The sequence below is a fragment of the Limulus polyphemus genome, unplaced genomic scaffold (genome assembly GCF_000517525.1).
Source record: "Limulus polyphemus unplaced genomic scaffold, Limulus_polyphemus-2.1.2 Scaffold1113, whole genome shotgun sequence".
Taxonomy (NCBI): Eukaryota; Metazoa; Arthropoda; class Merostomata; order Xiphosura; family Limulidae; genus Limulus; species Limulus polyphemus.
The window spans coordinates 199,250-211,256 of record NW_013666723.1 but is presented as its reverse complement, the minus strand read 5'-3'; the positions used below and the strand labels follow the sequence as shown (position 1 = coordinate 211,256).

Sequence of the window (12,007 nt, the reverse complement as noted above, 5' to 3'; positions counted from 1 at the left end):
AGATCAACAAGTAAGTTCGATATTTTTCAAAATTTATCCTCTCGACTTCATGTTTTGCTGAAGAACGTGAACGTGCTTGTGCTCACCTCTCTCACCACCCAGGGCCTGTGGATGCTCCCTGTGTGAAATGGACTGTCTCAGAGAGAGTGGGTGATCTAATGGCATGGCCAGTGAAAACAAAAATAGAAAGGGGCGAAAGTAAATATTCACGGAGATCTTTGTAATGTATTTGGTATTCCTCTGGAAGGAGTTGGATAATATTTGAAGAACAGGATATAACTTTGTTAAGAGAAATTAAATATTACAAATATGAATACTTGGTCAATTTGTAAAATTATAGTAACTATTTAAGATTTTTGTAATTAGGATTTTGAACTAGGCTGTAATCTGTTTAGTTCGAGTATATTTTATTGTAACAGAATTGTTTTTAAAATTTAAAACCAGATTGAGAATCTCGAAGACTTGCTACGAGAGAAGGACAATCAGGTGGACATGGCAAGAGCCCGACTGACCGCTATGCAGGCTCATCATTCTTCTTCAGAAGGAGCTTTGTCCAGTTTAGAGGAGGCCATTAGTGACAAGGAGAAACAAAATGTTCAATTACGAGAACAACGAGACCGTGCTGAACAGGAACGGAACGAAGAGCGCGAGCTGCACGAGCGTGAAATAGCAGAATACAAAATGAAGATGCACGCTCTCGAGAGTGAAATGGACAAGCTTCAGATGAAGCTCGAAAAGGCAGCTGCAGAGAAGGACCGTGTTGAGGTGAGATTAGAAAACTCCCAGTCGGAGCTTGGTCAAGCCAGAGCAGAGCTGGAGAAGTTACAGTCAGAAGTAAACAAGTCCCAGATTGAATGGGAAAAGGGAAAAGGAGAAAGCTCCTGGCTCACCCTGGAGACTGAACGGCTGAGAGAACAGAACGAATGGCTAAAAGCAGAGTTAAGTAAGTCTCGAGATTCCTACGGCAAGTCAAGCGTGTACCAGTCGGATGAAGCGGAGCGGCTACAAGAGAGATTAGAAAAGGCCCAGTCGGAATTACGTCGCGCGCAGGCCGAACTTCGAATGAACCAGGCAGAACAAGATAGAGCACGAGGAGAGGTGGAACAGCTTCAAGAAAAGATTGAGAGGTCTCAGGGTGAAGTGTATCGTTTGAAAGCAAAGTTAGAGAATGCACAGGCCGAAAGTCAAAACCTCCAAGAGGAATACGACAGAGTTCAAGCATTGGTTGCTCGTAGCCAATCAGAGCGAGACGTATCCATAGCCGAGACAGAGAAGCTTCGCAATGAGCTTGAAAGGGTCCAGGGATCTCTCGTCAAAACCCAACTACAACACGAAAAGACCCAGGCGACTTTAGATAAAGCTCAGCTAGATTGTGATAGAATTCAGGAAAAACTGGATAAGGCCAACAGTGAAATACGTAGACATCAAACTGAAAGAGAACAAGCACAATGCGAGATGGAGAGCGTACAGTCGCAGGTTTATCAATTACAGAGTCAAACTCAGAAACATCAGCGCGAGAAAGAGGTGGCGCTGATTGAAGCTGAGAAGCTGAAGGAGAAGCACGAAAGAGCACAGTCACAGTTACAGCGCCTGCAACGGGACAAGGACCTTTCTCACCATGAGATCGAGAAACTTCAGGAAAGAGTAGACCTGCTTCAAGCACAGCTGAATAAGTCTAACAAAGAAAAAGAAAATACTCAGGCGGAGTTTGAGGTCATCAAAGAAAGGTTTGAGAAGTCTCAGAACCAACTAGAGCGGTATCACGCAGATTATGACACTGCCCATACAGAGAACAGAGTGTTGAAAGAAAAGCATGACAAACTACAGCAGCAGTTACAGAAGCTGCAAGAAGATAAAGAAATGACAAGGGTTGAATGTGAGAAACTTCAAGGGAAGCTAGAAAGGAGCCAATCAGAAACGTTCAAAATCCAATCTAGGTATCACCAAGCACAAGCAGAAGTAGACAGACTAAATATAGAATTAGAAAAAGCTATAGTTGTTACAAACAAAACAAAAGAAGACTACAAAAAGACACAAGATGAACTCGAAGGGCTAGAAGAGATGTATTCAAGAACCAGCTCACAGCTTTCAAAAACAAAAGAGTCTGAGGAAAAGTTGAGAAACGAGCTCGACAGATGCCAGATGGACCTCGAGGTAGTTCGAGACAGGTATGAGAAATCTCAAGTAGAATTAAGACGAATTCAGTCAGAGCGAGATAAGTTACAAGCGGAAGTGGACCGAATGTCCATAGAACTGGACAGATTACAAACACAAGTTGGAAAGACGCAAACCAGTCACGAAAAGTCACAAGAAGAGGTTGCCAGAATGCACGTAGAGTTGGAAAAGGTGTATGAAAAATTGGACAGATGTCAGGTAGAGTTGAGGAAAACCCAAAATGAAAAAGATCGGATACAGACGGACAAGGAAAATATACAGTTGGAATTAGAGAGATACCAAACTCAACTTTTTAAATATCAAACAGTACAGGATAAATCTCAGTCAGAAGTGGAAAGGATGTATGTTGATTTTGAGAAAGTGAAAGATAAGTATGACAAAGCACTTGCAGACCTGGACAAAGCAAACGAGGAGAAGGAAAGATTAAATTTAGAATTAAAGACAATCCGGGAATATGATCTTAAACGCAATGGAAATGTTGTAGCACAAACTGAAAACTATAAAAGTTACGAAGAAACGGAGAAGTTGTGCATCGAAGTCGAAAAAATAAAAGACAAATATGAAAGAGCCTTACATGATATTAACCAACTTCAAGAAACGAAATTACGACAGCAGAGAGAGATCGAGAGCCTACAGTACGAGTTAGAAGCAGGCCAACCTAAGATTCATAGGGTGTCGTCATATGAGGGAAGGCATAAAATTGATTTTGAAAAAATGGTTGTTGAGGCAGAGAAAATGAAAGACAATTTTGAGAAAAAGGAATTGGAACTAGAGAAAATCAGGAGGGAGAAGGAGTCACTTCAAGAAGGAGTGAATGATCTAGAGACACGCTTAGGAGATGCTCTTGGCAAGCTGGAGACTTTTCGCACAAGTCAAGAACAGACCAGGTATAGCAGTGACGCAGAAGAAACTGAGAAGTTGAGGCAACAATTAAATAAAGTTGAATATGAACTCCAACAATCGCTTGCAGAGAACAACCGACTTCAAATACAAGTGGAGAGGCTAGAGCAAGATTTAGATGATGCTGATAAATATATTGCTGGTTATCATCAGGATCAAGAGAGTTCTAAAGAGGAAATTGGTAGGCTAGAAGAGGAAATTGGGCGACTGAGGGATAAGCTTGATAAATCTCAGGATGAGCTGTACTGTGCCGAGGAGGAACGGGAAGGATTGCAGCAGGAGACATTGCAATACCAACAAGATATTCAAAACACAAAGTCAACATTGGGGAGAATGCAAGACTCACAACATATTTCTAAAGCAGAGCTTGATAAGTCGAAACAAGAGTTGCAGAAGATGCAGAAGCAAGCAGAGAAAGTTGAGTACCAACTACAAAAGACCGAAACTCATAATCAAGAATTACAACAAAAACTAAGATGGGCCATGGAAGCTGTTTCCAACTACCAGAGGCAGGTGGAAGATGTTAAGGCTGAGTTAGAAAAGACAAATGAAGAAAGAAAAGAAATGAAAAACAAACTGCTAGCTGATAGACCTCTGTCGGGGGAGAATGATCAAAGAGAGATCGAGAACCTTCAACAGGAACTTCAGAATCAAAAGGCCGAAAGCCAGAGACTGATCCAAGAGATTCAGAGATACAGAGACCAACTGAGTCAAATTGATGAAAGTCATTGGACAAGTGAAGAATACGAAAGAGAAATAGAACAATTACATGAAGATCTAGAAAAACAGAAAGAAGAAAGTAAAAAAATGTCCAGCCAAATCCAGAAGTTTGAAAAACAGTTAGCACAATCACGAGATGAAACAAGGAACTTTTCGTTAGAGAGGGAACGTTTCCAACAACAGCTTGAGAAATTGGTAGAAGAACTAGAACAGAAACAGGTCAGCTTCGATATCTTTACATGTTTTTACCTCTTGTGTAAATTAAAAATGTAAGAAATTTAGCCATAAAAATAAGTTAAGACTAATAATTAGCATAGTATATTAGCACCCAGTATTATTTGATGCTAGATATAACTTAAAACTTGATAGATTACTTTTAATTACACTGGACAATGTTGTATATATGGATCTAATGGACATAGCAATAAAACATCGTTGGTTGTTTTGTCGTTATTGTATGCCAACTTTCGCGCAAAGCTACTGTAGAGTTATCTGCATTAGACGTCCCTGATTTTCAAGTGACAGATTTAATAAAAGACAGCTAGTCAACACCACTCACCGCCAACACGTGGGCTACTCCAGTCGAATTGTGAGATTTAATCGTCACTCTTATAACGTACCCATGTACCCAAAATGGGGAACGGAATTTTTTTTGTGGTAACGGGACCTGAACCGACGAACCTATGATCCACGGTTGGCACACAAGCCATTAGGCAGCGTTCGGCCCACTTGGTAATGGAGGCACCAAACAAACTGACTTACTGAAACTATAATCATAAGTAAGGTCTCTATCAATTACAGTCAAATCATACTACATTTCAAGGTTCGAACCTTGATTAGCTAGATGTTTTTGTTTAGTTTTCTTTGAGTCTGGTCTTTAATTTATCAGCAAATCAGTGAGAAAAACACTGAGCTAATTAAGCATATCCTATTTCAAGTATATGTTTCGTTACGTTATTATCAGGTATATGTTTCGTTACATTATTTCAGGCATATGTTTCGTTACGTTATTATCAGGTATATGTTTCGTTACATTATTTCATGTATATGTGTCGTTACGTTATTATCAGGTATAAGTTTCGTTACGTTATTATCAGGTATATGTTCCGTTATGTTATTGTCAGTTATATGTTTCGTTACGTTATTTCAAGTATATATTTCGTTATATTATTTTCAGGTATATGTTTCGTTATGCTATTGTCAGTTATATGTTTCGTTACGTTATTTCAAGTATATATTTCGTTATATTATTTTCAGGTATATACTTCGTTATGTTATTATCAGGTATATATTTCGTTACGTTATTATATTATATTATCATTTCTTTAATAATTTCACCAAAAATAATTGCTTTGTCGTAACAATTAACGCTCTTTATGTATTTAATGGATGTAACAACATGACTTGTGATGATATAATGGACACAACACAAAACGTTAGTTGTTTATGTATTTAATGGCTGTATCAACATGATTTGTGATGATATAATGGACACAACACTATACGTTAGTTGTTTATGTATTTAATGGATGTATCAACATGACTTGTGATGATATAATGGACACAACACAAAACGTTAGTTGTTTATGTATTTAATGGATGTATTAACATGACTTGTGATGATATAATGGACACAACACTATACGTTAGTTTGTTATGTATTTAATGGATGTATCAACATGACTTGTGATGATATAATGGACACAACACAAAACGTTAGTTGTTTATGTATTTAATGGATGTATTAACATGACTTGTGATGATATAATCGACACAACACTATACGTTAGTTTGTTATGTATTTAATGGATGTAACAATATGACTTATGATGATATAATGGACACAACACTATACGTTAGTTGTTTATGTATTTAATGGATGTATTAACATGACTTGTGATGATATAATGGACACAACACTATACGTTAATTGTTTACGTAATTAATGGATGTAACAATATGACTTATGATGATATAATCGACACAACACTATACGTTAGTTTGTTATGTATTTAATGGATGTAACTAATGTAACACGTATTTTGCTTGGTCTGTATGCATCAGATAGGTAGTTTAGTATACAGGTACACGATACCCATCAGATAGGTAGTTTAGTATACAGGTACGTGATAAGCATCAGATAAGCAGTTTAGTGTACATGTACGTGATAGGCATCAGATAGATAGTTTAGTGTACAGGAACGTGATAGGCATCAGATAGGTAGTTTAGTATACAGGTGCACGATACCAATCAGATCGTTAGTTTAGTATACAGGTACACGATACCCATCAGGTAGGTAGTTTAGTATACAGGTACACGATACCCATCAGATAGGTAGTTTAGTTGTACCTGTATACTACACTACCTATCTGATGGGTATCGTGTACCTGTATACTAAACTACCTATCTGATGGGTATTGTGTACCTGTACACTAAACTACCTATCTGATGGGTATCGTGTACCTGTATTGATACCCATCAGATAGGTAGTTTAGTATACAGGTACATGATACCCATCAGATAGGTAGTTTAGTATACAGGTAACACAATACCATCAGAAACATTCGGTACAATTTCAGAAACATTCGATATAATTTCAGAAACATTCAATACAATTTCATAATCATTCGATACAATTTTAGAAACATTCGGTACAATTTCAGAAACATTCGGTACAATTTCAGAAACATTCGGTACAATTTCAGAATCATTCGATACAATTACAGAAACATTCGGTACAATTTCAGAATCATTCGGTACAATTTTAAAAACATTCGGTACAATTACAGAAACGTTCGGTACGATTTTAGAAACATTCGATAGAATTTCAGAAACGTTCGGTACAATTTCAGAAACATTCGGCTCAGACAAAGGCCCAGTGGGAGTATGAAACCCGTTACCTTATAAGATTAGAAAAAAATAGAAATCGGAAGATATTTTATTTTAAAAAATCACATTGAGTTGGCTACACTTAATATTATCTTATTGGGGACAAACACAATTTAAGTAAAGCTATTGGTGCTGTCCTACTTGGTGTAAAGCCTGTTATGTCTCGGATCTTGATAAATGTTTGTGCCACGTAAACCGTTTCAGATGTATTGGTTGTATCGCATCTGGACAGTTGTAGTGGTATGTTGTGGTATGGGCTGTGTTCTGTAAGGATGGATGGGTTGAGACTTATCTGTGAAGCATATACATATAAATGCCACCGATTTCAATAACTTTGAATTAATACATATATAATTCTAAAGAAATAAAAAAGTATGAATGTTTTATGATGACTCGCTTAGAACACTGACACCAGCTCAATAGAACCTTTTTGGAAGGATTACATTAAAAGTTTGGCTCACACACAATCAACCTTCGTCTTCTCCTTAATTGGGCAATAGTTTGAAACAATGGTGGAGTCATGCTACAATAGATATACGACGGAATTTATATCACTAAAGCATGCCTTATTATTTGGGAAAGTGACCACTGGGACCCACCCTCTCTTTAACTTGTATACAAGTACTTTTAACAGGACGGTGTGTATTATTTGCTCATGAATCCAGCAAATTGTTCAGTGTTTATGTTCTTTCTTTTAGTAATTAAAAAGAACATGTTTCATAGAATTCAGTTTAGTGAATAACACCGGACTGTTTACATTATAGTTGGATCTGGAAGCCTTCCGTAACCAGCAGGGGGCGTCTCACCAGCAGCAGCAGGCTACCCAGCTGAGAGAGCTTAACAGGCAGTTGGAAGAGAAACAGCGTATTACAGAAGACTTGGAAAAAAAACTGAAGAAGAGAGAGGAAAACTTGAATCAGTTAGAAATGGCCCTCTCACAGGTTAATGTTCATGTTTTTGTGTTTAGTCGTGTCCTAGCTTAACAGTTGATAAAAAAAGGATCTTCTGGAGAATGTTCTTTGGTGATTTTTCAGTTCGATGGTATAATGTCGTTTTTATTCTATTGGTTAAAAATCGCAGAACATTCAACTTGGAATCTTTTGACGTATTTATTTGTACGTCATTTTTTCAACGACTTATATTTCATTTTAACTTTTTTATATTTTTATACAATAAATTCTGGGAAAATGATAATAGTTGGTTGGATTATTTACAGTGTATATGTCCAATAAAATGTATTAATTTGCCACCAGGGACAACTAGAAGCAAGAGATGTAAACGATTTTACTGTCTCTCTGTTGACTCCTCACACTCTATGTAATTTTACTTCAACAGATGAAGTACATAAAGTTGATATTCAACGTGAAATGATTACCTGCCTGTAAAAAAATAGAAATGTTTAGGCTAAATGTCCATAGTTTTCGTGTTCGTGAATAATAATTCCCACTTTTTCAGTGTCAGAATATGGAATTATATAAACTGGTGTTGGTTAATCCTTTGTTGTGAGAAATTACAAAGACTGATCACAAACAATATATATAGATATTTTTAATTTTCCAACCAGACTTTCTGAGATATTCTGGAGTTTATCAAGAAAATTAAACATATTAAAATATGTTAATGTTGACAAGTTAGCAACCAGACTTTCTGAGATATTCTGGAGTTTATCAAGAAAATCAAACATATTAAAATATGTTAATGTTGACAAGTTAGCAACCAGACTTTCTGAGATACTCTGGAGTTTATCAAGAAAATCAAACATATTAAAATATGTTAATGTTGACTAGTTAGCTTTTGAGAATTACTCTTAGCAACAATTATTTTTTTTTGTAAACTGTCGAAACTTTTTGAAACTTTGAACTTCAAAATCAAAGTCTAAAACCTTTAAGCTCTTAAAGGGACCCCGTTGTAAAAAAGTGAATACTTTATCTACAGTATGTCCGAAAAGTCCAGAACCAGAGGCACTTCAATGAACTTTATAGAAGTTTGGATTAACTCGACCTTCTCATGCTTTGACTTAATCAGACATGTTTCTGCAAATCATCTGTGGTTCGGTTCCAGACTTTTCGGAAGGCTAACAAAGCTTTCATGGTCTTTTCATGAAACTTTAATCCTAATATTCGAAAGCTATTGTTCAACATTAAACACATTGTAACTCAGAGTTCAGATTGTTGTCGTTAGGGTTAATAATAAGGTACAAGCAATGAGTACTTATCGGAACTTCAGATAAATATGAACGAACACTGATATATCACATTAATTATCTTTTTTTTTTTCAGTTTCAATAAAACTGTTTTGACGTGTGTAATAAATAATGAACAAGTCTTCCCTAAATAAAAACACCATTTATCGAAATGATAGCATAATTATCAGGAAAAGGTATAAAAATATGTCGTTCTTTTTATTTGGTTATTATGCATAAAATTCCCTTTTTACAGTTAGAGACAGGTCAGGCTGAAGGTTTTGCCCAGCAAGTGGCAGAACTTCGGCAGAAAAACTCTGAACTGGAGAAAATAAAAACTGATTCTGAGAAGGAATTAGCCGGGGCGAAAGAGGAGTCCAAGCGGTCAGCATCTGAACTCGAGCGGTTACTGCAAATTATGACCTCCACAGAGGAAGAAAAGTTTGCTCTGAATCAGCGTATCAAAGAACTGCAAGAGTACGCTTTATTTCTCCCGTACAATGTACGGATTTTATGAATAGCTTAATCGCTATTAATGTTCAGGATATTTCCTGACTATACGTTTTTGATGACGTGTAATTAGTTAATAGATCATTGTTAACATCTAAAGAACTTCTTTGTTGGAACTCGCGCAAAACTTCACGAGGGCTATTTGTACTAGCCGTCCCGAATTTAGTAGTGATAAACTTATAAGGAAAGCAGCTAATCAACACCACCCACCCCAACACTTGTCAAACGATAAAGTGGTATTCAACAGTCACTATTATATCGCACCCACGGTTCCAAAACGTGGAATGCGAAAGCGTTTTTTGTTGAACTATATATTTGAGGATTTGCGGGTCGCGGGTTCAAATCCGCAACTGAACATCCCAACCTTCCAGCGTTATAATGTAACAGTAAACCCAGCTATTCGTTGGTTACGCTCCCAGGTGGTACAGCGTATGTCTGCAGACTTTTAACGCTATAAACCGGGTTTCGATTACTCGTGGTGGGCAGACTACAGATAGCCCATTGTGTAGTCTTGTGTTTAAACTACAAACAAACATACCTTTTGAAATATTAATATTTAATTTTCTTTTCTTGGAATACAGTATTCTATTAAGTCAATATTACTTAGCACATTTAAAAATAATTTATTAGTATCTTATGTCACAATTTAAGCTAATTTTTCGCAATTTTCTTTATCTGTTTTCCTTTTAAATTTCCATTGTTCAGTGATACAATTCCTCTCCAGCGGCTCCGCGGCAAATCTGCAGGCTAAACTCGCTGAAAATCGGGTTTCGATACCCGTGGTGGGCAGACTATAGATAGCCCATCGTATAGCTTTGTGCTTAACTTCAAACAAACAATCGTTGGTTAAAGGTAGTCCAAGAGTTGGTAGTGGGTGGTGTTGACTAGGAACCTTCTCTCTAGTCTATCACTTCTAAATTAGGGACGGATAGCGCAGATAGCCCTCAAGTAGCTTTGATTGAAATTGAACAAACAAAGAAACAAACTTTCTTTAGAAAGTAGAATTGTCGTTACAATTCGGAGGAAGAGGTAAAAAATGTGATTTGTTGATATATTTGACACCGTGAAAATAGAGAATTGTCTCAAAAATCAAGGAAATTCATTATATTTTCTTATAACTGACATAATCGTTTCTACCCATATTTTTAAACATTAAGTTTGTAAGTTGAAAGGTTTTAAGTATTTTACAACTGAACCTTACACATGACATAAAAACTGTTTCACACATTCCTATGTTTTCTGTGAGTTCTCAACAAGTAGATGTAAGGCATAACAAATAAATAACATTATTGTTCTAGTATTTTCAGTAAATAAATGAAATATAATGTGAGAACATACTTGACTTATACAGAAGTTCCCCGGTTTGTCAGTGATAATTTTACGGACTTACAACGTTAAAATCCGGGGTTCGAGTCCCGGCGATTGACACAGCAGAGAGTCTAACGTGGCTTTGTACTAAAGTAAATCATCAAGTCTACTCAGAAACGTTCTTCTCAAAGGTCATAAAATAAAATAAAACAAAAAAAACGTTTTTTTATAATCACTAACCAATAAATGGTTAATACCTACATTCAAATTTTGGGTATTATTAGACGTTACGAAAACGAAGCTTTTTTAAAAATCAATCACTTTATTATTAAATGAGAGTTCAGATTAAAATACTGAACGTTTTTTCCCATATTCTGTAGTTTATTTCTTACATGACTCAGTTGCCCTCTTATTTCCATGAAGTTCACACAAAGAGGTAGAACCATCTTCATATAAACACTGCTTGCAGTTCTACACATTATAAATCTTATACCATCTTTGAGTAAAAACTTTGATTTGTTTGTAGTTCAAAAGATGAGATATTTCCTGGCGAATAAGATACATAACTAACGAACTGAGGATTTTTAAGTGAAAACAAACCTGTAGAATTTGTATAGGTTACTAGAAACATTAAAACATCTTTGTATCCGTGTTAATTTGTAGAACTGTAGAAGATGCGTTACTGGGCATTTTGAATGTGTATGTTTTGTAACAGAAGACATGGGGTGTCCTACTGTAAGACTTACGATACCATGATCACGCACGCGCTCTTATTTTCCAGCTCCCTGAAAGATAAAGAGGCTAAACTGAGTAGTATGAGGAAGAACCAACAGGCTGTTCCAATGTTAGAAGATCCTCGGAGGAGAAACGTTGATCAAAGAAGAGATTCCCAGAAGGGCCAGGTAAATACAACCAAGGGGGGTCTTTGTTAGTGTATTTTACATTCCCTGTTTAGATCCCTACTGTACATTGGGGCTTTGATAGTGTATTTCACATTTCCTGTTTAGATCCATACTGTAGATTGGGGCTTTGCTAGTGTATTTCACATTTCCTGTTAGATCCATACTGTAGAATAGTTGCAGGACATTACTATAAACAATATAGATCAGTCTTGAAATACTGAATTTCTGATGTGGAAGTTGTTGTATTTTAGTATCAAATGAAACAAGGTAACGTAGTAGGATTTTTATATTATTAATATATACACTGAGTGGTCACAAGTAAATAGACACCTAATTTTTCATCATTTAACTGATTTATGCTAACTAATTTGTGTTCAAAGAGCACTATATATATGAAAATGGTCCGCACACTAATTATCAT

The 12,007-nt window shown here is 36.3% G+C and overlaps 1 protein-coding gene across 7 annotated transcripts in view; it reads left to right on the top strand.

The window, feature by feature from the left end:
* LOC106462185 (myosin-2 heavy chain-like) overlaps positions 1 to 12,007 on the top strand; it is a 127,474-nt gene that overhangs the window by 91,113 nt on the left and 24,354 nt on the right. For all 7 annotated transcript variants that reach the window (XM_022389377.1, XM_022389375.1, XM_022389379.1 and 4 more), the window contains exons 7-10: positions 445 to 4,014; positions 7,449 to 7,625; positions 9,123 to 9,343; positions 11,466 to 11,586. In XM_022389377.1, coding sequence (XP_022245085.1) covers positions 445 to 4,014; positions 7,449 to 7,625; positions 9,123 to 9,343; positions 11,466 to 11,586 — 4,089 coding nt within the window. The remainder of the gene's footprint in view (positions 1 to 444; positions 4,015 to 7,448; positions 7,626 to 9,122; positions 9,344 to 11,465; positions 11,587 to 12,007) is intronic.